This window comes from Mobula birostris, chromosome 18, assembly GCF_030028105.1.
Source record: "Mobula birostris isolate sMobBir1 chromosome 18, sMobBir1.hap1, whole genome shotgun sequence".
NCBI classification, from domain to species: domain Eukaryota; kingdom Metazoa; phylum Chordata; class Chondrichthyes; order Myliobatiformes; family Myliobatidae; genus Mobula; species Mobula birostris.
This window is the reverse complement of record NC_092387.1, coordinates 6,936,353-6,961,921: the sequence shown is the minus strand read 5'-3', so window position 1 is coordinate 6,961,921 and position 25,569 is coordinate 6,936,353. Positions and strand designations below refer to the sequence as shown.

Genomic DNA, 25,569 nt, shown 5'->3' with positions numbered 1-25,569 from the left:
GAAGTGATCTAATTGCCCTCTCTCAAACATAGAACTCCTCGCCTTCTGTTTATTGAATGCTGGATGTGCTTCAAGTTTGGTGCTGGATAACACAACTTGATCTATCGTATTATTTTTACAATTTTGGCAATCCTCTAGGCTTCATACTTTTTAGCCTTTCATGGGGCTTTCAATTGAAAAATAATCTCTTCCAATTTTTTTCAACTTTTTGGAATAATCCCAAAGGATTTGATGCACAGTGAGTGGATGTAATTTTGTTATTTTTTTGTAATTCATCTCATGGGGGGAAATGGAACTAGCTCAGGTAGACAACTTGACTAGCACGGATGACTTGGGCTGAAGAGCCTGTTCCAATGATGTGTGTCTCTGACATTTCAATAGTCATGTTAGTTACTGTCACAGAGTTTTTCATGACCGTCTGTATTCTGAGATTTCCAGTTCTCATAACTATTATTACTGACTTGCAGTTAAACGTGGAACAAATGCAGTGGCAGCTTGGATAGCATTGCTAGAGAGAGAAACAGCTGACATTTTCATAGAGTTAACCAGGTGAAACACCCACTCATACTGATGCGCCTAACTTGTGGAGGATTTGTGAGATTCACAGGTTTTAATTTAAATGTCAAGCATCTGCTATTTTTCTACTCTTTCACTGAATGTGATAGTTTTGCAGTTCTGTGCCTGGGTTCACATCCTTAAATCTTTAGCACTATTTTTTTTCTGGTTCCAAACCAGCTTCCTGAAGCCCTATTCATAATCAATTTGTTTGCTCCTCTTCTGTGTACTGGCATTTTCTTTTTGAATTCCTAGGGCAGGATGGTTACACAGCAGTGAGAATATCGCTTTACAGCGTATCGACTGTAAGATGAGGGATTGATCCCTGCCGTTGTCAGTGTGGAGTTTGTACATTCTGCCCGTGAGTATGTGGGTTTCCTCCAGTGCTGTAGTTTCCTCCAAGGTCATACAGGTTAGGGTTAGGAGGCTGTGGGCATGCTATGTTTCTCCCAGAAGCACGGCCACACATCTCTGATGCATTTCACTGTATGTTTCGATGTACATGAAACAAGTAAAGCTAATCTTTATCTTTAAATGAAACTTGCTCCTGTTTCTTCCCTCAATCTGAAGTCATATGAGTTAGGGTTAGCAAGTTGTGGCCATGCTGTATTGTCACTGAAAGCATGACAGCACATCTCTGACATGAGTGACAAGTTTCACTGTCTGTTTCAATATACGTCTGACAAATAAAGCAAACCCTTAAAAACGATCTTTATCTTTAAATGAAGCTTTAATTAGTTATGTCTTTGCTTTTCAATATTCATTTTTGGGGGAAAAATTAACAGCAGGCAACTTCGGTAACCAGAATTCAGCTTTATTCTAATATAGAAATATATTCATAGGTTTAGGTATCATCAGGATGCATGCATGTAAAAGGTCGGGGTGATCTAGCAGTGCGCAGATGGAGGTGATAAGTGATTAAAGTAACATGTTAGGAAGATCAGAGGAGACTCATAGGATGGAGATTGTAGGGAAAGCAGGGGAAATAATTTTATTGTGGGCCCTCTAGAGAAGATGAAATAATAGGACAATCTAAAGGGACCATTTAGGAAGTTCAGCTCTTAAACATGTCACAAAGAAGTTTCTCCATGGGAGTGTTGCCAATGGTTCTGTGAAAGAACAGCAGTTCAATTCGTTCTGCTGAGACAAAGCGCAGTGAAGGCAGGAGCAGAAGCAACTTCCCAAACCTGAGGAGAAAGATGACAATAATAAATCCAAATGCCATCCTCCTTGCTTCCCCCAACTAATGTGAGGGCAACATTTCCTGTAAATATAAATCAACAGACTTGTCAGTCAATAAAGTGAATAGAGAAAACCTGCATTTAAATAGTGTCTTAGAACACTTTCCATTTAGTGAAGAATGTTGGTCAACTTTGGTAGTCATTTTAGCAGCAGGGACATTATGGTGTTGACTTTACGTAAAGCCACTATATCTTAATGGTTTACTTCAGAATGCAGTTAGAGTTTAATATTTCATCCATGGGACTGCATAATTACAGTGCCTATCAGGTCAAACTGTACAATGTGTCAGTCAAGCTACATCCTGAGTACTGAACACTTTGACGTATATTGAAGAATGCATTTATGCTTTGAAAGCCATTTAGCTTAGTACTGTATTGTGTAAACACGAGGAACACCTGAATTATTCAATATCAAGAAATGTTGAGAGGGAGCCTCATAAAGCTACTAGCGTAGCTATCAGTATTGAGAAGCTGAGGGAGAACATTACTTCGGGCCAGATAATGGGAAATAAACAGGTTCAAGTTATCAAGTTGGACTTGTGTGATTTCTTGTTGGAAATCTGAAATTAAAAAAATGAAACATTATTTTCATGAAATATTAACTTGTTTTCTCTCCACAGATGCTACCTGACATACTGAAAGCTTTAGTGTTTTTTGTAATGTGTATATATATATATGAAAATTGATTAGAGCTGTGTTCTTCTCCATCTGCATTGGTATTAGAACCATAAAACCTTGTAGCACAGAAAATGCAGATTCTGCCCACAAGACTATTGTTTATTTGAAATATCTCCCCACTTAGTCCCTCTTCATTGTTCTTCCCAGACTGCCTTGCACTGATTTTCCTTTCCAAGTGTATCTACTTGCATTACCTTTTGACAGTTGATACAAATTTTATCTTCCCTTCTGGTTTGGATTTCCAGAAACCCCCGATGTGTATTTTAAAAAGAAAATAATCCTTCTCATATCTTGTTTCTTTTATCTCAACTCTGTAATTACTGATTGCCCCCAAACCAACCCTTCAATCAGTGAAATAATTTGTTACATTATATCCCCAAAATATATCAACATTGCATTTAATTGGACCTTGGCTTTCCCTACTCTAAGATTAAGGATTATTTATCACATGCTGTGAAATGTGTTAACAACCAACACACTCGAGCTGGCAAGTGTCACCACCAACATAGCATGATCGCTACACTTGGCAGAACAACACAACACAACAGGTGACAAAACAACAACAGCAAAACGAGCCCCTTCCCTCTTAAGCCCAAGACAAGGTGAACAATCCTATCTTTCTAATCTTCTTATATAACTGAAGCTGGCATAATTCTGTTCAATCTCTCCTCTGCCTCTGTACTCTTCTGACATCTTGTAAGGGCATGAAATGTAGTAAGTCGTTCCATATTTACACCCGAAGTGACAGTATAGTTTGGTATGAGAATGTGACCTGGAAGCAGTTTGTGTTAATTAGTAGCAGTCGGACATGAAGATTCAGCTCCTTACCTGACCGGCTGGATGGGGTAGTGCGTCCGACTGTGCTGACCCAGCATCACCTGTGACTGATCTTGCAGATTCTCAACCTGCTCAGGGTCCTTCAAGCCTCGTGTTTCTGAAGGAGAGCTCAGATTTAGCGACTGCTGCAGCCAGTGCTTAAAAATTCCACTAAAGGTACATTTACATCTGTATCTCATTATGGCAGGGTTGGCAAAGGTGATACACACATGCTGGGAAGATCTCTAATCCCCTTTTCTTATTGAATTACCTGATGTCAGCCTCCTATAGGAAGTGGGTGACGTGTTTCATTTGGCATAGAGAGAGGAGAAATGCCAAAATGTGCCTCTCCTGGACCTGCATTGTGAGTACCTGGTTAGGGTTTGTCTGGGACCTGCTCACTGTCGGTAGCTATAAAACTAGATACTTGTGTGAGTCAGTACCATCAGGAGAGGAGTGGGTGACATTTCGAGTAAAATTTGGAATAATCTGCACATTGACCTGTGCTGATCAACTGGCTGGACTGTTCACAGAGATCTTTAACCTCTTGCTTTGGCAGTCAGAGATGCCCACCTGCTTCAAGCAGACTTTAATTATACAGGTGCCCAAGAAAAGAGTGATAATTTGCGTCAATGACTGTTGTCCAGTAGCACTTACATCCACAGTGATGAAGTGTTTTGAGAGGGTGGTGATGAAACATATCAACTCCTGCTTAAGACGCGACTTAGATCTGGTCCAATTTGCCTACTGGAGGAACAAGTCCACAGCAGATGCCATCTTATTGGCTCTTCACTCAACTCTGGAGCATCTGGATAGCAAAGCTCCAATCATCAGGATGCTTTTTATTGATTACAGTTCACCATTCAATACCATCATCCCCTTAAAGCTGATCAATAAGTATCAAGACCTTGGCCTCAATTCCTCCCCGTGCAACTGGATCCTCTATTTCCCCTCAGACCCCAGTCAGTTTGGTTTGACAACAACATGACCACCAGGGTCAGTTTTCTCCTGTGATCTACTAGCGTCTGTGTGCTTTGTCCTCTGGGAACAGCACGTTGCATTAGTGCTGAATGAAAGGTAGATGAGCAAAGGGGAGATGCGACTCACCTGGTTTAAACAGCACCACCGCTTTCAGGCAGGCGAACTCTGTCGGATCCACAACAAGGGCCTTGAAGCGGCCGATGGTCTCCTGCAGAATGCGAACATCTGCCATAGTGGAGCTGCTCTTTCCCTGAGGGCTGAGAGAGAGTTCAGGTGATGATAACAAAGGGCAGCCCTCCAGGGGCATGGACCACTGGATAGCACAGAGCAGGAACAGTTCATTCCAGGCTTCCTCCAGCAAAATTACCTGCAAAACAAAATGGCTTTAGATAAATGAGTGGTTATCAGTGAACAATAACTCTGGGATCAGCAAAATGAAACTCCTTATCCTGTCACTCCTCATCTCGTGCTTGTTGAATGTAAGTAATTAATGTGACCTGAAATGGCTTATTAGTTATTTATTCATAGCATGGAATTCACCATGTCCATCTCCATATGCATTCTTCTCCACAATCACATTCCTTCTGATAGCTCACCTGTACTTCACCCAAGACTCATGGCATAATCCTCCACTTAGTTCACTCTTCCAGTACTTTAGTTACAGAAATCTGAACTTCTTTGGTCTCAAAGGACTCTAGTAATCCAGGCATTGCACCATCTGAAGACTACACTGTCCACTGAAGTGAACTGTTTCACTAAACTCTGTACCTGCTCTGGCAAAACTGAAGGCAATGGACGTCAGTGGGATGTCGTACCTTGCACAAAGGAAGAATCTGATTGTTTGCAGTCAATCACCTCAGCCCCAGGGTGGCACTGCAGGACCACTATGTAGTGTTCAGTTCTTCCATCATCAAATCAGACTGTGTTTATCTATTTATTTTATTAATTAATTGTGGAAATCTCAATGAGAGATTGTGCAATACTTGATCTGCTATTAGGGAAAGAGACAGGACAGGGGACAGAAGTTTGTGCAGGGGAACACTTTGCATCTCGTGACCACAATGCCGTTAGTTTCAAAGTAGTTATGTAAAACAAATAGGTCTGGTCCGCAGGTTGAGATTCTAAATTGGAGAAAGGCCAATTTTGGAGAAAGGATCTGGCAAGTGTGGATAGGGACAGGCTGTTTTCTGGCACCGGTGTATTTGGCAAGTGGGAGGCCTTCAGAAGTGAAATTTTGAGAGTACAAATCTTGTATGTTCCTGTCAGAATAAAAGGTAAAGGTAACAGGTGTCTTTGGTTTACAAGAGATTTTGAGGCCCTGGTTAAGAAAAAAAGGAGGGGCATAGCAGGTATAGTCGTAAGGGAACAAATGAGGTGCTTATGGAATATAAGAAATGCAAGAGAAAGAGATAAGGAGGGCTAAGAAGAAGGGTTAAGTTTGCCTTAGCAGACAAGGTGAAGGAAAATCCAAAGGGATTCCACAGATGCGTTAAGAGGAAGATTGCAAGGGACAAAATTGGTCCTCTGGAAGATCAGAATGGTCATTCCTGTGTGGAGCTAAAAGAGATGGGGGAGATCTTAAATGATAATTTTTCATCTGTACTTACTCAGGAGAGGGATGCGGAGTCTATAGAACTAAGGCAAAACTGTATCAACTTCATAGAGCCTATACAGATTATAGGGGAGGAGCTGGTTTCTACCTTGAGGGAAATTAAGGTGGATAAGTCCCCAGGCCTGACAAGGTGTTCCCTCGGACTCGACAGTGAGGCAAGTGCAGGAATTCCCGGGGCCGTAGCAGAGATATTTATATCATCCTTAGCGACAGGTGAGGTAACAGGGACTGGTGGACAGCCAGCATTGTGCTGCTGTTTAAGAAAGGCTCCAAAGAAAAATCAGGGAATTATAGGCTGCTAAGCCTAACATCAATAGTGGGGAAGATTTTCTAAGAGAGCAGATATAAGTATTTGGTTAGACATGACTGATTAGGGATAATCAGCACGGCTTCATGTGGTATAGATCGCGTCCAACCAATCTTAGAGATTTTCGAGCAACACACATCAAAGTTGCTGGTGAACGCAGCAGGCCAGGCAGCATCTCTAGGAAGAGGTACAGTCGACGTTTCAGGCTGAGACCCTTCGTCAGGACTAACTGAAGGAAGAGTTAATAAGAGATTTGAAAGTGGGAAGGGGAGGGGGAGATCCAAAATGATAGGAGAAGACAGGAGGGGGAGGGATGGAACCAAGAGCTGAACAGGTGATTGGCAAAGGGAATATGAGAGGATCATGGGACAGGAGGAATTTGGAATATTGTGTGCAATTTTGGTCACCTACCTACAGGAAAGTTGCAAATAAGATTGAAAGGGTACAGAGAAAATTTACAAGGGTGTTGCCTGGACTAGAGGACCTTAGCTATAGGGAAAGATTGAATAGGTCATTACTTTATTCCATGGAACCTAGAAGGTTGAGAGGAGATTTGATAGAAATATACAAAATTATGAGGGCTGTAGATAGTGTAAATGCAAGAAGGCTTTTTTCACTAAGGTTGGGTGGGACTACAACTAGAGGTCAGGGGTTAGGGGGTGAAAAGTTTATGGGAAACATGAGGGGAAACATCTTCACTCAGAAGGTGGTGAGAATGTGGAACAAGCTGGCTGTGCAAGTGGCGCAGTGAGATCGATTTCAATGTTTAAGAGAAGTTTGGATAGGTACGTGGATGGTAGAAGTAGGGAGGGCTATGGTCCCGGTACAGGTCGATGTGAGTAGGCAGCTTAAATAGTTTTGGCACTGACTAGGTGGGCCGACAGGCCTGTTTCTGTGCTGTACTTTTCTATGGCTCTCTTTAGCAATACATCGTGGAGTGGGTGCTTCCAGCCCTTCTAGACACGCTGCCCCAGCAACCCCCGACAACCCTGATTACCCTAACCCAATCACAGGACAATTTACAGTGACCTACCCGGACCATGAAAGGAACCCGGAGCCCCTGGGAACACCCGTGCATTCCACAGGGAGGATGTACAGAGACTCTTTACAGACGATGCCGAATTGAACTCCAATGCCCCGAGCTATATTCTGTGGCATCCGCAATGTTTGCTGAAGACTACATGGTTTAACCCATTCACAACTCTACAGCAATAAAACAGGCCATGCCAACTTTCAGGCAAAGACTGATAAGAAGCAAGCAATGTTTGTGCCACAAAAATGACAGGTGTTGGCTATCTGCAGTCAGAGAGTCTAACCACCTACTCTTGATATTCAATGGCGTTACCACTGCTAAATCACTTGAGAATTCTGGAAGTCAGCATTGACCAGAAGCCTAGATGGCCCAGCTAGATAAATAATTAGATGCAAGTGAAGACTGAGCTTGGATATGCTGGGAGATGATTCCATGACATAGGAGCAGAATTAGGCCTTTTGGCCCATCGATCCACCTCCACCATTTCACCATGGTTGATCCATTTCCCTCTCAATCCCATTCTCCTGCTTTGTTTTTCTCTGTAACCATACACTCCCTGATTAATCAAGAGCCTACCAACACTGCCTTAAATACACCCAATGACCTGACCTCAACAGCAACAAATTCCACAAACTCACAACCCTCTAGCTAAACAACTTCCTCCTCAGCTCTGTTCTAAATGGATGCCCCTCTATTCTGAGGCTATGGCCTCTGGTCCTAGACTCCCCCACTGTAGGAAACACCCTCTCCACATCCACTCTACCTGGACCTTTCAATATTTGATGAGATCCCTTTTATTCTTCCACATTCCAGTGAGCACAGGCCTAGAGCATCTAATGCTCCTAATATGATAACCCTTTCATTCCTGGAATCCTTCTCAAGAACCTCTGCTGGACCCTCTCCAATGTCAGCACATCCTTTCTTAGATAAAGGGCCCTAAACTGCTCACAATACTCCAAGTGAGGCCTCACCAGTGCCTTATAAGACATCAGCATTACATCCTTGCTTTTATATTTTAGTCCTCTTGAAATACATTGCGTCCTCACCACAGACTCAGGTTAACCTTTAGGGAATCCTTCAAGAGGACTCCCAGGTCCCTTTATACCTTGGATTAATGAATTTTCTCCCCATTTAGAAAATTGTCTTTTATTCCTTCTACCAGAATGCATGACCATACACTTCCCGACACACTACTCCATCTGTCACTTTGCCTATTTTCCTAATCTAAGTCCTCCTGCAGCTTTCCTACTTCCTCAACACTACCTGCCCCTCCACCTATCTTTGTATCATCTGCAAACGTGGCCATTTCACCCCCCAAATCATTGACATACAACACTATAAGAAGTAGTCCCAACACAGAAAAGCTCCCTTTATTCCTTCTCTTTGCCTCCTGCCAATCAGCCAATGCTAGTATTTTTTCTGTAACACCATTGGGTCTTGCTAAATAGCCTCATGTGAAAAGCCTTCTGAAAACACAAGTACACAACATCCACTGATTTTCCTTTGTCTACCATGCTTGTTATTTCCTTAAATAATTCCAGCATATTGTCAGGCACGATTTTCCCTTGAGGAAACCATGCTGACTTGGCCCATTTTATCATGTGCCTCCAAGTACCCCAAAACCTCATCCTTAACAATCAACTCCAATATCTTCCATACCACTGAGGTCAGGCTAACTGGCCCATAATTTCCTTTCTTCTGCCTCCCTTGAAGAGTGAGGTGACATTTGCAATTACCAGTTCTCCAGAACTATTGCAGAATCTAGTGATTCTTGAAAGGACATTACTAATGCCTCCATAATCTCTTCAGCAACCTCTTTCAGAAACCTGGGGTGTTGTCCATCTGGCCCAAGTGACTTATCTGCCTTCAGAACTTTCACTTCCCCAAGCACCTTCTCTCTAGTAATAGCAACTGCACTCACTTCTACCCCCTGAAACTCTTAAACATCTTGCAGACTGCTCGTGTCTTCCACAGTGAAGACTGACGCAAAGCACCTATTCAGTTTGTCTGCCATTTCCTGTCTCCATTACTACTTCTACACTTTATATATCTGAGAAAAAATTTTGGTATCCTCTTTGATATTATTGGCTAGCTTACCTTCATATTTCATCTTTTCCCTCCTTATGACTTTTTTAGTTGCCTTCAGTTGGTTTTTAAAAGCTTCTGAATCCTCAAACTTCCAACTAATTATTGCCCTATTATATGCCCTCTCTTTTGCTTTTGTGTTGCCTTTGACTTCTCTTGTCAGCCACAGTTGTGTCATCCTGCCTTTAAAATACTACAGGAAGGATGTTGAGACTTTGGAGAGGGTGCAGAAGAGGTTTACCAGGACACTGCCTGGTTCAGAGGGCGCGTGCTATCATGAGAGGCTGCATAAACTTGAATTGTTTTCTCTGGAGCAGCGGAGGCTGAGGAGAGATCTGATAAAGGTTTATAAGATTATGAGAGGCACAGACAGAGTAGACAGGGAGTATTTGTTTCCCAGGGTTGAAATGTCTAATACCAGAGAGCATGAATTTTAGGTGAGGGGGGTAATTTCAAAGGGGATGTGAGGGACAGTTTTTCACTCAGAGAGTGGTGGGTGCCTGGAATGTGTTGCCTGGTATGGTGGTGGAGGCACATACATTCGAGGCATTTAAGAAACGTTTAGATAGGCCCATGGATATAAGGAGGATGGAAGGATATGAACATGGTGTATGTAGGGGGAGTTAGTGTTTGGGTGTTTTGATTTGCTGTTTAGCCGGTTCAGCACCATGTAACACCGAATGGCCTGTTACTCTTCTATGTTGTATGTTCTTTTTTGGGATATTTCTATCCTGCACGTTCCAAATTGCTCCCAGAAACTCTAGACACTGCTGCTCTACAGCCATCCCTGCTAGTATCCCCTTCCAATCAACTCTGGCCAGTTCCGCTCTGATGTCTCTGTAATTCCCTTTACTCCACTGTAATACTGATACATCTGACTTTAGCTTTGCCCTCTCAAATTGTAGGCCGAATTCTAGCACATTACTGTCTCTGTCTCCTAATCAAATCGGATTTAATGCACAACACCCGGTCCAGAATAACTGAACCCCTAGTGGGCTCAACAACGAGCTGCTCTAAAAAGCCATCTCATTGGCATTCTATCAACTCTCTTTAGAATCCAGCACCAACCTGATTTTCCCAATCTACCTGCATATTGAAATCCCCCATGACTATGGTAACATTGTCCTTTTGACATTTCTTTCTGTCTCCTGTTGTAATTTGTAGCCCACATCCTGGCGACTACTTGGAGGCTTGTATCTAACTCCTGAGTCACCTGGTGGTGTAGTGGCATCAGCACGGGACTTCGAGGCAGATGGTCATGAGTTCAAACCCATCCAGGTCCCAACCTGGGCAGCAGCAGTATCTATGTGGAAGAAAGGCCTGTGTGGAAGAAAAGACTTTACCAACAGAGCCACGCCACCCCCTCTGTCTCCCAGCTTGTCCTTTTGAAACAATGAATCCTTGGATGTTAAGCTCCCAGCTATAATCTTCTTTGAGCCATGACTCAGACACCTACAACAACATGCCTGCCAATCTCTGACTGTTCCACAAGATACAGTGCGCTTTCAGTCCTGTCCTCATTAGCCTTTTCAGTTTTGTTCCCCTGTTACACTGCAACTCATCTCACGGGCTGCAATTTTGCCCCATCTTCTACCTGTCCTTCCTCACCGTCTCACTACACACGGCCTCTGCCTGTCCTTCTCCAGCTGCCCCATCCTCAGCCCTATCCCCCCTGCCAAGTTAGTCTAAACCCTCCCCAACAGCTCCAGTAAACCGGACGGCAAGGGAGGGTGTTGGTCCCCCTTAGGTTAAGGTGTAACCTATCCTTTTTGTACATGTCATATCTTCCCCGGAAAAGAACCCCATGATCTAGAAATCTGCGCCCCTACCCCACACCAGTTCTTCAGACACACATTCATCTTCCAAATCATCCTCTTTGTACCCTCACTGGCACGTGGCACAGGCAGCAATCCAGAGATTACGACCCCAGAGGTCCTGCTTTGCAGCTTTCTACCTACCTCCCTATATTCTCTCTTCAGGACCTTTTCCCTTTATCTACCTACTGTATGTCATTGATGCCAGTATGTACTATGACTTAAGACTGCTCACCCTCCCCGTTTAGAAGGTGGGGACCTGATCCGAGATATCCCTGACCCTGGTACCTGGCAGGCAACGTACCTTTCTGGTGTCTCTACCACCTCTACTGAATCTCATGGCTACTCCTCTTGCAATGGAATCCCCAATCACTACTGTTAAACCGGATTCGTCTCCCGTAAACCCAAAGCCTTTCCATCATCTGGCTGAGTATTACGCCAACAGCCCTACGGCTAATCGGCCCACTTGTTTGGCCCTCCACCAACCACCCTAGTCTCCCCAGTTTGTACCATTAACCATCGCCCAAGCCATTCTGACCGTTTGTCCCAAAGTATTTGACCTTTACTATAAAGAGAAACAATGGTGGCAGTGCATCGCGGCACCAGCTCCTGCAGTTTGTTCTCCAAGTCTCACACCAGCTGAGTTGGAGATGTATTTTTAGTCCTTTGCTGTCTACATCTCGGAACTCCCTAGCCAATAGCACTGCGATGGACTGCACCACTTCAAGCTGATTTGCCACCACCTACCTTCTCAAGGGCAGTTAGGGGATGACAATGGGCAATCAATGCTGTTGACCTTGATCCTGAAAAAATGAATGGAAAGAACTCACCAATCCAACACCAACTGTATCCAATATCAAGGAGCCCCACCATCCAGGGCATGCTTTCTTCTCACTGCTGCCATCGGGAAGGGGTACAGGAACCTAAGTACGCACACCTCAAGAATATTTATTACCCCTCAACCATCAGGCTCCTCAACCAGTGTGAATAACTTTACTCACCTCAACACTGGACTGATTCCACAACCTACAGACTTACTTTCAAATATTTTACAACTCGTGGCTTCAGTATTTATTTATTTATGTATTTTGTATTTTTTCACTATTGTATTGAGTATTTCTACTGTGAATGCCTGCAAGAAAATGAATCTCAAGGTAGAATATAGTGACAAATATGTACTTTGTTAATAAATTTACTTTGAACTTTGACTTTGAGCTTTGAATGATCTGCAAATGCAATGTTTCATATTGTTAAAGTGGGCTCGTTTGATGTTACTTTCCAAGCCACCAGCATTGTACCTGGTCTCTGAAGGGCAGGTTGGAAAACACTGCCAGGTTCTTGGCCCATTTCACTGCCATGAAGAGCAGCCTGGCTGAAACTTCGTAAACACTTTCAGGGCTGCTGGGCGGGTAGGTGGACATCTGGTATTCGGTGGCTGTCCTCTCAGGCTCATTACTCATCACGTCAACGTTCTCGTCCGCTGCAAGTCCATCATATTACAGTGAAATATTACCCAATCCACCTCTCTCACTGGCGTCTGTGCATTTCTATTGCCCATAAGAGCCAGCAAAATAATTTCCATGGCACCTCAGTGGCATTTTGCTTGCTAGCCCTATTCAGTGAAATCAATCATGTCATGGGACATCTACTCCAATATCCTTGCATGCTTTTGAAGCCTAATGAGGAATATTGTGTGCAGTTTTGGAAAGATGTAAATAAGATTGAAAGAGTACAGAGAAAATTTACAAGGGTGTTGCCAGGCCTTGAGGACCTGAGTTATAGGGAAAGGTTGGATAGGTTAGGGCTTTATTTCCTGGAGAATAAGAGAATGAGGAGAGATTTGAAACCAAATTATGAGGGGTATAGACAGAGTAAAAGCAAGCAGGCTTTTTTCCACTGAGGTTGGGTGAAACCAGAACTAGATTAAGGGTGAAAGGTGAAATATTTAAAAGAAATCTGAGGGGGGACATCTTCACTCAGAGGGTGAAGCAAGTGCTGAACAAGCTGCCAGCAGAACAGGTGGATGTGGGTTTGATTTCAACATTTAAAAGAAGTTTAGATAGGTACATGAATGGAGCTCTATGGTCCAGCTGTGGGTTCGATGGGACAGAATAATGGTTTAGCACAGACTAGATGGAGAGAGGGGCCAGTTTCTGTGCCATAGTGCCCGATAACTCTATTTGGTTTCCTATCAATTCAGTAATCTCATCCATGGAAGATGCATTAGCCCATGGTTTAAAGGTTCTTGTTCCTATAAGACCATAAGACATTGGAGCAGAATTAGATAATTTGGCACGTCCTGTCCTGTTTCACCGTTCAGTCATGGCTGACTTATTATCCCTCTCAACCCTATACTCCTGCCTTCTCACTGTAACCTTTGACACCCTTACTAATCGATATCCTATCAACCTCCACTTTAAGTGTACCCAGTGACTTGGTCTCCACGGCCATCTGTAGCAGATGCACCACCCTCTGGCTGATCCTGTCTATAAGTTGTGTCTGTGTACCTGGGGTTTGGCTCACTTTTGTTTGCGAGCAGCTTCTGTCACGCTCTGTTTAGGCTGACACCTAAAGATGCCAATTCTGTTTCATCTGAAGGCCAGGAGCAGGGGTAGAGTGGGAGGGAGAGCATATTTAACTCAGCAGTCCTAATCTTTACAGAAATGAGAAGCAAATGATATAGACGCTCATCAGATCTGGCACCATCAGATCGATGAGACTTTCATCAGAACTGGATTAAGGTGTTAATCCCAGGAGTGGTTTCTGCAGAGTTACTGTGGAAAGCATCAAGCTCGGGGGTTGATAACCTGGGGCGCACGGGCCCTTCAGCTAACGGTAGGAGTCCAGGGACATCCGAAAGGTTGGGAAGCCCTCCTCTAGCTGGTTGCATCACAGCCTGGTACGGAGGGGCCACTGCACAGGATCGGGAAAAGATGCAGAACGCTGTAAACTCAGCCGGCTCCATCGTGGGCACCGGCCTCCCCGGCGTCGAGGGTATCCTCAAAGTGCGATGCCTCAAACAGGCAGTATTCATCATTCAGGACCCCACCACCCAGTATGTGTCCTCTTTGCATTGCTACTATCAGGGAGGAGGTACAGGAGCCTGAAGACCCACACTCAGTGTTTTAGGAACAGATTCGTCCTCTCTGCCATCAGATTTCTGAATGGACAGCGAACCAGCCTGTGAACGCTACCTCACTAGTTAGCTCCCTATTTTGCACTACTCACTTAATTTAATTTTTAAGATATTGTAACTTATTCTTTTAAAAATGTGTTGCACGGTACTGTTGCTGCAAAGCACACATCGGTGATATTAAACCTGACTCTGATTCTGCTGGTGGTAGGGCGCATCAGCAAATTTTGTACTGATTAAGACCGAGCAACTGACCGTCCTCGGGTTCCAGTTTGGCGCAGGTCTCCGCTGTCATTAGGCTAGCCATGAACCGGTGGTTGTTCTGTGGGCTGCTGGTCCTCTGGCTGGAATTGGTATTGGAGGAAATGGGTCGCTGCGTGGTAACGGATGATGAAGTATTCTCCCTGGTCGTGGCAATGTGCTCTTTGTCGGGGTCCAGTTCGGCTGTGTCCACCCGCACCTGGGCAGTGCTTCGCGGCTGCCGTTCGTTCTGTACAGCTGCAGGAGTAATTAACAGAGTCAGCAGAGCGAGAGTGAAGATGGAAGGTGGGGAAATCAGCTTTATTTCCCGCGGAGCATCAAGAAAGCTCACCTCTGTCCCAGGATACCAGTGGACTTTTACCGCTGTACCATTCAGAGCATACTCACCAACTGCATCTCAGTGTGGTATGGCAATTGTCCTGTATCGGACCGCAAAGCACTCCAGCCGGTGGTGAAAACTGCCCAGCGGATTATCGGCACCCAATTGCCCACCATTGAGAACATCTACCATACACGCTGCCTGGGCAGGGCGAAAAGCATTATCAAGGATGCATCTCACCCTAACCATGGACTTTTTACTCTCCTCCCATCCGGTAGGTGCTACAGGAGCCTCCGCTCCTGCACCAGCAGGCACAGGAAGAGCTTCTTCCCTGAGGCTGTGACGCTGCTGAACCTCACATCACAGCACTAAGCAGTATTGCACCCATATTGTACTGTCTCAATATTTTTATATTTGTATGTTGTAGCACTTATTTTCTATTCGCGGTTATTTTGTAAGTAATACTATTCTTTTGCACTCTGGTCAGATGCTAATTGCATTTCATTGGCTTTGTATCTGTACTCAGCGCAATGACGATAAAGTTGAATCTAAAATCTAAATCTAAAATAAGAGAGCATGAAACGCAAATAAAAACATGTAGTTTGAACAATTACAGTGCTAAGTCAGAAATTTAAAACATAATTTCATACCTGCTCTTGTACACTTCCCCAAAGACATTCACAATCACTCACCATCTTTATTCATTCCAGCCTGCAAACACTTCTTCAGTCTGCAGGCCTGGCACTGATTCCGATGGGCTTTATCCACTGGACACATCCCTGTACCAGCCTGGCATCTGCAATCAAAGTGCACATTTATTAATGCCATGTACAACTCTGAGGTACTAGACATTTGCAAGGGTATAAGGTTAGAGAAGTCTGCATTTACTCTAGAGTCTCCTGGTGCAAAAAGTGTGAAAATGCAAATGAACAGGATAGTTGTTTGGATTTAATTAATTTTCATAATTTACTTCTATTTATCATACCTGATTGCATACTACTAGGTTGTTAGGTGAAATAATGACAATAGGTTACACCTCAAACATTTCTTTCTGAGGCTTTCTAAGCCATTGGTCATACCACACTTGGAGTATCGTGAACAGTTTTGGGCCCCTATCTAAGAAAAGATGTGCTGGCATTGGAGAGAGTCCGGAGGGGGTTTATAAGAATGATTCCTGGGATGAAAGGGTTAACATATGAGTAGCTTTTGATGGCTCTCGTTGAAACCTATCGAATATTGAAAGGCCTAAATAGAGTGGGTGTGGAGAGGATGTTTCTTATAGTGGGTGAGTGTGGGACCAGAGAATAGAGAGATGTCTATTTAGAACAGACACGAGGAGGAATTTCTTTGGCCAGAGGGTGGTGAATTCATTACCACGGGTGGCTGTGGAGGCCAAGTCATTGGTGTATTTAAACCAGAAGTTGATAGACTCTTGATTAGTCAGGGTGTCAAGATTACAGGGAGAAGGAAGGAGAATTGGTTGAGAGGGATAATAGATCAGCCATATTCAATAGGCTAAATGGCCTAATTCAGCTCCTATGTCTTATGGGCTTATGATCTTTCCATTTATATTAGTTTAACTGCAGCCTTCCTGTTTCTGAGTTTGAAAGTTCAACCTGGCAGTAGAATTTAAGTGATTAATTTTGTCTGTCACTTTAAAATAGAGTGTCAAGAGTGCTATCGCATAGTGAATTGTTAAACTCAGACTTGGTAATATCTGTAAAGGTCTTAGGGTGTCATTTTGAAGAACGGCAGTGTTTACTAATCTCCTGATTGATGGTTATCTCTCATCCTGCTCACTGAGAATTTATTTCATCATGTGTTTAACTTACTTGCCACCTTTTGATAAAACAATAGCACCACAACTTCAAAATCAGTGTTGAAGGATGAGCTATATTCTATAAAAATACACACTTGTTTTATTCCAGACTATTTACATATTGTCTGTTTACCCACCCTCTAATTTTCTGCTCTCTTTTGCTGAAATTACTTGAATAGTGATTTCGGAATTGCTAATACTTCTGAATTGTTGGTATTTACTTCTCCTGTGGTGTTATTAAGTACAACTCTATATCATGTGAATCTGCCTAATATGACTTCCTCTACCCATTTCTCCACCCTTCCCCATCTCACAATTTCTCTCTTTCTGAAGTCACAAGAAAAAGTGCCAAGTCAATAAACCATTGGAAATGCTTGGCACCATCAGTCTCTGATGTCCAAGCAAACAGTATTTACCTGCAAGTCATGGGTGTTCTCACAGGCCAGGGAGGACCCTGCTACCAACCCCTGACCCTTTCTTACATTATTTCACATCACCGGGGGTTTCCACCTCCCACCAGGAGCAACGAACCATGCCGATGTGAACTACAAGGAAGTGTAGCTGGGAGAGAGCCAGTGAAGGTAACAACGTAGTTCAGGGTCCTGATCAATTTGTGCATCTCATTATGAACAAGTTCACTAAACCATCCCAATGCACAATACCATTCTCTTCCCACAATATGGAATTTCTGTTCCAGCTGTTACGCCCCTCAACACAAAAACAACCAGGTGGCTGGGTCGATCCCTGGTTATCGGCTGTTGTGAGCATTGCTTCCTCAACCCTTGGTCCCGATCCCGCTGATGCACGGGTTCTGATGATATCACCTCAACGGTGACAGAGCACCTGCGACCAATCCTCCAGACTTGGCAAACACCCTTACAAATAAGCAGCCTCCCGAGCTACCAACCTCTCTTTTGTTTCACACAGAAAGAACAGCCGGAGGAGAGCAGAGAGTCTGTGGAGGGAAATGGACAGTCGATGATTGTTGTCTGGAATGTCCATTCCCTTCTCCCAGATGCTACAAATTTCAGCATGTACAGCCTCATACATAGTACAAAGGCAGGCATGCTACGTTGGTGCTGGAATTTGTGGTAACACTTACCGTTTGCCCTCAGTACATCCTGATGTTGTGTTAGCTGGTAACACACGTGATACATTTTACTGTATGATTCAATGTACACATGGTAAATAAATCTGAATCCTGTTCCTCAACATTACAGCTCGGGCCATCGGAGTTGGGAGTTCAGTTCTTGTGGCCTCTGTAAGCAAGTTTGTACGTTCCTTCCTGTATGTGTGTGTGGGTTTCCTCTGGCTAATCTGGTTTGCATCACAGTCCAAAGCCACACCAGTTAATAGGTTAATTGGTGATTGTAAACTGTCGCTTAACTAGGCCAGGGTTAAATCAGTGGGTTGTTGGATGGTGCAGCTCAAAGAGCTGTATCTCTATGAAATCAGTTTGTTATAATTTCAGTTCTAGACAACTGAATGTTGTTTAACTTCAAATACACAGTGCTGGAGCACCCACTGGCATCTGTTTTATTTGTATTTATAACGAAACATTGGTTAACAGTTGATTGATGCACATTTTGTATTGCCTTGGTTACCAATTCCAAAATTGCTATGTATTCTTTCCTGGCAAGTTACGCAGAGAGCTGGGAGGATTAGCACATGATCGAGTTTCTGAAACACTGGTAACTACATTAGTAAACGTGTGACATTTCACCTGTAGATGAGCTTTCTTCTGACACTCCTCTTGAAGAAGCCGCTGCAGCCGTTGCAAGCGTAGATGCCGTAGTGCTTTCCGCTGCTGGTGTCCCCGCACACCTTACACATGAGCACGGGACTGAGAGACTTCCCTGGACTTGGACTCTTTACTACAGCAAGTACACAAGGAAAACAACAGTTAATTTGGCACTGACCGCGATGAAACAAACAACGTGAAGGAGTCAACCTCTGCCTTGACTCATCTGAACCAAGTGTAGGTTTCACTCCTCTTTGAAGTTTGCCTTTCTTCATGGCAGAAGTTTGGATTTATCTTGTTTGAAGATAATTAAATAGACTCTATTAAAAATGTAAATATAATTTCTAGTAACATGGAAGAATTAACACCGTGCCTCTAAGAACAGTAGAACATAGATTAACACCCACAAAAGGCAGGAGGAGCTCAACAGGTCAGGCAGCTTCTGGTAAGGAACCGAGAGCTGGTGTTTCAGGCTGTCAGCACTAGAAGGGAAGGGGGAAGAAGCCAGAATGGCTTCAATTCTAGGCAACATTGATTAAAGTACGTTTCTCTTCGAGTCTCAGAGGTGGTCGTCGCTGTGATCCACAACGTAGCTTGAAGTTTGGGATCTTCCCAGATATATTTTATTATTTGTTAATTTATTTGTGGAAATGTTACCATGTGTTACGTGTGTGAATTCTACGTACTGTGTAGTGAACCTTGGTCTACAGCAGGGGCTCCCGACCTACGGTCCCTGGATCCCTTGTGTAATGGTATTGGTCCATGGCATAAAAAAGGTTGGGAACCCCTGGTTTAGAGGAAAGTTATTTTTTTGGCAGTATGCATGTATATGATTGAATGACAATAAACTTGAATTTGATCATAGCTGAAGGGCTTTTAGGAGACTCATTTTCAGTTACATTAAAGAAGAAACTTGCTGTAACACCAAGAATTTTACCGCAGAGATATCTCAAAGCACACAGCATGTCGCTGCAGTCAACATTCATGTTTACACCATCGGACATTGGTGATAAGAGCCGTGGTAGCTAACCAATGAATGTTGCAATTCTATAGTCATACCAGAAGTTAACGTAATTAAATGCAGCATGTTGTTCTTACAACTGAAATTTCAAAAATCTCTGTAAATAATTAAAATTGTTTCTCAGTACTGACTGGAAGCAGTTAATTAGGTTGCAATTTATTGAAAGGGATACCAGTGTGTTACATAAAGTTTTCAGATTGACAGTCTACAAGTCATTTCCATTATGTTAACATTTAGATGCATGCTTGCTTCAGGAATGTGCTGAAATACTCATGCTGATTAGTTTTACAAAGTGACCTTGCCCTGCTCTGTTTAACATGAACTGAGCCCTGGACATTATGTAATTGCATTTTGAATACTGGCCCACCCTAACCAAATTTGATGAATGAAGATCTGGGTCTCTCCATCTATCTTTGTGTGTGTGTGTGTGTGTGTGTGTGTGTCTCGCTCTCGCTCTCTCTTTCACTTGCTGTCTTCTCCTTCCTTCAAAAGCATATTTTTCTTGGTCTTTTACACATTGATTTTTAACTTTCTTTTAACCTTTTTTCTCGTTTCTGTCTGGCTGCCCTTTGCATCCCGATTAGATGACTGGACTTCTCTCATTTCCATGGCAATCCTTGTTGTCCAACTCTCATGCCTACAACTAGCATGTCTGATTCTCTCTTACTCATTCCTATTATCTTCTACTCTGCGCTCCCTCTATCACTCTTCCACTCTGTCACGTACAGACACGATATGTTACATACCTGCCTGGTTGGCCTCCAACTCTGGGCTGACTGATAATTCTGTTGGGGTGATGTTCATTCTACTCAGAGGAAGATCTGGCCCCCAAGGACAAAGGATGGGAGCAACCAAGCAGTTGAAGCAAAACTTCCCGACTGGAGGATTTATGCGTATCTGACCTTTGAAATAAAGGGTAAATCCAACTCTTTGGAAGAAGACAGAGTCCAAAACTTAACATGGGAACATTGCCGTTTGTCTGTCCCTGCTTCTCTCCTCTGATTTATCACTGCAAGCCTCAAACTGTTGCTGTGTGGCTGAGGAGTCGGTGTGTGAATGAGCCTTACTGGTTTCTCTCTGCCCCTTGAAGCTGCAGAGCAGATTAGCCTGTAACACTAAGTAGATGCCTACTTGTCAGGCTCTTAATCTTTACTGTCCATGCAAAGGTTGATCAATCAGTTAGTACATGCTGAAACCTCCTCTCCCTTGGAACAATAACTTTAAACTCAGCTGCTGTTCCACCAGCCTTTCTTTGAAACACTACAAAAACTTCCATCCGTTCCTATAGCATGGTGTGAGTTTATATGGGTCACTTCTAAAGATGTGAATGACACGGCTTGCGAGCAGTAGCAGAGTATTTCCCTGTGAGTTTATGCTCAAGTTTCTGATATAAATTTGATTGAATTTATTTGATGGATTGCCCGTGGGTATAATGGGCCACTGTGAGCTTGAATGCTCAGGTGCCTATTTGCTACGTCTTTCCTTTGGAAGATGGACAGATATTTCAATTAAACAAATAATTGAATTCTTAATTACTGTGTTTCCCTCACACTAAATCCATTTCACTCTCAGGCTGCAAGGGCAGCCCGTGAATTATGAAGCAGGCAAAGAGGAAGTGGTATCATTCTCTGCTAATTATGATCTCACTTGAATAGAAGTCCACCAGAGGGTCATCTGCATTGTGAGCATCAGGACTTTCTGCAGTACAACAGGAGCCAATGGGGATTCAAACCAGATCTTAATGTTACTGAATTGTACATTAAGGTTTAATGCATTTTCAGAAGGTTTAATGAAGATACTTGCTTTGTGTCTCTGACATATCTGCCTCAATTGTTCTGCTCTCTTTGAACATTTATTTATTTATTCGGTTAGCACTCCACCATGGAGTAGGCCCTTCAGTGCTCCGAGCCAAACTGCCCAGCAACCCACCGCCTTAACCCGAGCCTAATCACAGGACGGTTTACAGTGACCAACTAACCTACTAACCGGTGGGTCTTTGGACTGTGGGAGGAAACCAGAGCACCTGGAGGAAACCCACGCGGTCACGGAGTGGAATGTACAAACTCCTTACAGACGGTGACAGAATTGAACTCTGAACTCTGATGCCCTGAGCTGTAACAGTGTTGTGCTAACCACTACTCTACCGTGGGCCCTCCATTTGTGTCCCTCTCAGGGTCTTGGTCACCTCCTCTTCCTTTGTGTGTACTGCTCTCAGGAAGGGAGATCAAATAATCAAGAAGGCAAACAGTTTGCTGCTCTATTAGTCAAAGGGACAGGAATACAAATGTGAGGGCTTGCTAAGGTTATATGGGCTTCAATTTGTTGGCCTTCTGTGTTGGGGTTTTGAGGAGGGACCCCCAAAGCAAAGTGACTTCACTGGCTTGAGTGGCAGTGCAGGCCTGAGAGGGAGAGGGAGAGGGCACTCCCCAGCTCCTTTTCTCGTGTTCTCGTGTTCTCAGGGCAGGCCTGAGAGGGATACAGAGTGCACCCCCTCAACACCTTTTCTTTTGCATTCTTTTGATCCCTGAAATGATACAGTTGTTTAATGAGGACCGATGGCTTACATTCACCAGGATTTATAAGTATATCACTGAGGGGAACACAGTTTTCTTAGGCTACCTTTCTTTTTTAGCTCTTCCCTAATTCCCTTTCTTGTTTTTATCTTTCAACATCTGTTCCCAACTGGATTTTGACTTGTTCTTGTCCCCAGCCTTCATCTATTTAAACTTTTGTAATTTCTCTTGTAATCCATATTCCCCAACTTTGGCCAACTGGAGGAGTCGTCATTACGTTCTCTGTTCCATTTAACTCAATACTCTATTTCTTCTGATCTTTATCTTCTCCCATTCTATGCAACTTTAACCATTTGGTCTCACCCTATCTCCCTCTCTCTCTCTCCTTCTCTCTATCTCTCCTTCCCCCTCTCTCTCCTTCCCATTCTCTTTCATTTCTCTTCTCTCTCCTCCCCTTCTCTCATCTCCTTCTTTTCTCCCCTCCTCTCACCTCCCATCTTTCTTCTCCCTATCTCTCTCCTCTCCCATCTTTCTCCTCCCACTTCTCTCTCCTTCCCCTCCTCTATTCTTCCCATCTCTTTCTCTCTCTTCCCTCTCTCCCTCTCTCTCACCCCTCTTTCCACCTCTCCCTCTCTGTCTCTCTATCCCCTTCTCTTGCATTCTCTCTCTTTGTCTCTCATTCTCTCCCTTCTCTCTCTCTCCTTCCTCAATCTCTTTTCTCCCCAACTCTCTCAACTCCCCTCTCTATCTGTCTCCTCCACCTTTCTCTTTCCTCCCCAATCTCCTTCTTCCCCTTTTTCTCCCCTGTTCTCTTTCCTCCCCCTCTCTTTCTCTCTCCCCGTTTCCCTCCCCCCTCTCTCTCCTTCTCTCTCTCCACCCCTCTCTCATCCTCCCCACTGACTTTCCTCCTCCCACCTCTCTCTCCTCCCTGGTCTGTCTCTTAACTCTCCCTTCTTCTTTCCTCCCTTCCCTCTTCTCTCCATCTCTCTCCTCCCCTCTCTTTCTCCCTCTCTCCCCTCCCCTCTCTCCCTCCCTCTCTCCATCTCTCCCTCCCTCCCTCTCTGTATATCTTACCTTGCACTCTCTCCATCTCCCACGTCTCCATCTCTGTCTGTCTGCCTCTACCTTCTCTCTCTCCACCCCCTCTCATTCTCTCTCTCTCATTCTGTCTCTCACTAACTCTCACTCTCATTCTCTCTTTTTTAGATTATGAGGACACGCAGTCCTCTCTTATTGTCATTTAGTAATGCATGCATTAACAAATGATACAGTATTCCTCCAGTGTGATATCACAAAACACAGGACAGACCAAGACTGAAAAAACTTTTCACTCTCACTCTCACTCTCTCACTCACCCCTCTCTTTCATTCTCACTCTCACTCCCTCTCATTCTCATTCTCTCTCTCACTCCCTCCACTCGCCCCTCTCCTTCTCTCTCTCACTCTCTCACACTCCCTCTCTTATTCTCACTTCCTTCACTCTCTCCCTCACCCATGTTTTGTCATCTTGACTTTGTCTTTTCACCTCTGCAAACATTTCCTGGATTCAGCTTCTGATCAATCTGTCTGACTGTTTTCTGTTTGCTTTTCTCTCAGTCTGGTTACATTGATCCCAATCTCACCACATCATTTGCTTTCACCTTTAAATGTATTGCTTCCCAAAATCCCTGCCCCACTCTTTTCTCAGCAATGTTCTGCTATCCTCTTTTTCTTCTTCTTATGCCCATCACCTGTACTGGGCTGTTGGCCTCTGACAGAAGCTCAGTGGTTTCCTCTGTCCTCAGGCACTGGAAGCTCAGCGGTGTCGTCTGTCCTCAGGCACCGGAAGGCTGATCAGCCCTGTGGCTTCTGCTTTCATCAGACAACTTCATAAGTTGATGGAGAAGATCCTGAGAGGCAGGATTTATGAATATTCAGAGAGGCATAATATGATTAGGAATAGTCAGGACGGCTTTGTCAAAGCCAGATCATGCCTTACAAGCCTGATTGAATCTTTTGAGGATGTGACTAAACACGTTGATGAAGGTACAGCAGTAGGTGTAGTGTATATGGATTTCAGCAAGACATTTGATAAGGTAGCCCATGCCAGGCTTATTGAGAAAGTAAGGAGGCATGGGATCCAAGGGAACATTGCTTTGTGGATCCAGAACTGGCTTGCCCATAGAAGGCAAAAAGTGGTTGTAGACGGGTTATATTCTGCATAGAGGTTGGTCACCAGTGATGTGCCTCAGGGATCTGTTCTGGGACCCTTACTCTTCGTGATTTTTGTAAATGACCTGGATGAGGAAGTGGAGGGATGTGTTAGTAAATTTACTGATGACAGAAAGGTTGGGGGTGTTGTGGTTTGTGTGGAGGGCTGTCAGAGGTTACAGCGGGACATTGATAGGATGCAAAACTGGGCTGAGATGTGGCAGATGGAGTTCAACCCAGATGAGTGTGAGGTGGTTCATTTTGGTAAGTCAAATATGGTGGCAGAATGGTAAGACTCTTGGCAGTGTAGAATCAGAGGGATCTTGGGGTCTGAGTCCATAGGACACTAAAAGCTGCTACGCAGGTTGACTGTGGTTAAGAAGGCATACAGTGCATTGGCCTTCATCAACCATGGGACTGAGTTTAAGATGGAGAGGTAATGTTACAGCTTTATAGGACCCTGGTCAGACCCCACTTGGAGTTCTGTGTTCAGTTCTGGTCACCTCACTACAGGAAGGATGTGGAAACTATAGAGAGGGTGCAGAAGAGATTTACAGGGATGTTGCCTGGATTGGGGAGCATGTCCTTTGAGAATAGGTTGAGTGAACTTGGCCCTTTCTCCTTGGAGCGACGGAGGATGAGAGCTGACCTGATAGAGGTGTATAAGATGATGAGGGGCATTGATCGTGTGGATAATCAGAGGCTTTTTCCCAGGGCTGGAATGGCTAACACGAAGGGACACAGATTTAAGGTGCTTGGAAGTAGGTACAGAAGGGAGTCAGGGAAGGTTTTTTCCACAGACAGTAGTGAATGCGTGGAATGGGCTGCCAGCAGCGGTGGTGGAGGCGGAAACGATAGGGTCTTTTAAGAGACTCCTGGATAGGTACATGCAGCTTGGAAAAATAGAGGGCTATGGGTAACCCTAGGTAATTTCTAAAGTGAGTACATGTTCAGCACAGCATTCCTGATGAATTACAGCTGCTGTTTGTAATTGGAACAACATGTTGGGCCCAGGATAGATCTTCAGAGATGTTGACACCTGGGAACTTGAAACTGCTCACCCTTTCCACTGCTGCTCTATCAATGAGGACTGAAGTGGGCTTTCTTCACTTCCACTCCTTGAAGTCCACATTCAATTCCTTGGTCTTACTGACATATGTTTCATAGCATTTATATACTGTTTATTGATGTCCAGGGCAATAAAATTGAGCTTGAGAATTACTGCTCAATCTGCAAATGGGAGTATGTAGACTGTACCTCTTCCTAGAGATGCTGCCTGGCCTGCTGCGTTCACCAGCAACTTTGATGTGTGTTGTATGTAGAGATGTATTTGTTTACTGTTTATTCACCTCCATAGATGCTGCCTGACTTGCTGAGTTCTTCCAGCATTTTGTGTGTTGCTCTCGATTTCCAGCATCTGCAGAATCTCTTGTGGTTATAATGAATCTTTA

At 44.0% G+C, this 25,569-nt stretch overlaps 1 protein-coding gene across 1 annotated transcript; it reads right to left on the bottom strand.

Annotated features, from left to right (window-relative positions):
- Positions 1 to 1,340: 1,340 nt before the first annotated feature.
- Positions 1,341 to 20,220, bottom strand: nr2e3 (nuclear receptor subfamily 2, group E, member 3). Its single transcript, XM_072281933.1, has 8 exons — positions 20,163 to 20,220; positions 18,378 to 18,528; positions 15,528 to 15,631; positions 14,511 to 14,753; positions 12,421 to 12,602; positions 4,398 to 4,638; positions 3,303 to 3,408; positions 1,341 to 1,742 (listed from the first exon to the last, which is right to left on the bottom strand). Exons 1-8 carry the CDS (start codon positions 20,218 to 20,220, stop codon positions 1,610 to 1,612), a joined length of 1,218 nt encoding a protein of 405 aa, XP_072138034.1. The 3' UTR covers positions 1,341 to 1,609.
- Positions 20,221 to 25,569: the final 5,349 nt, after the last annotated feature.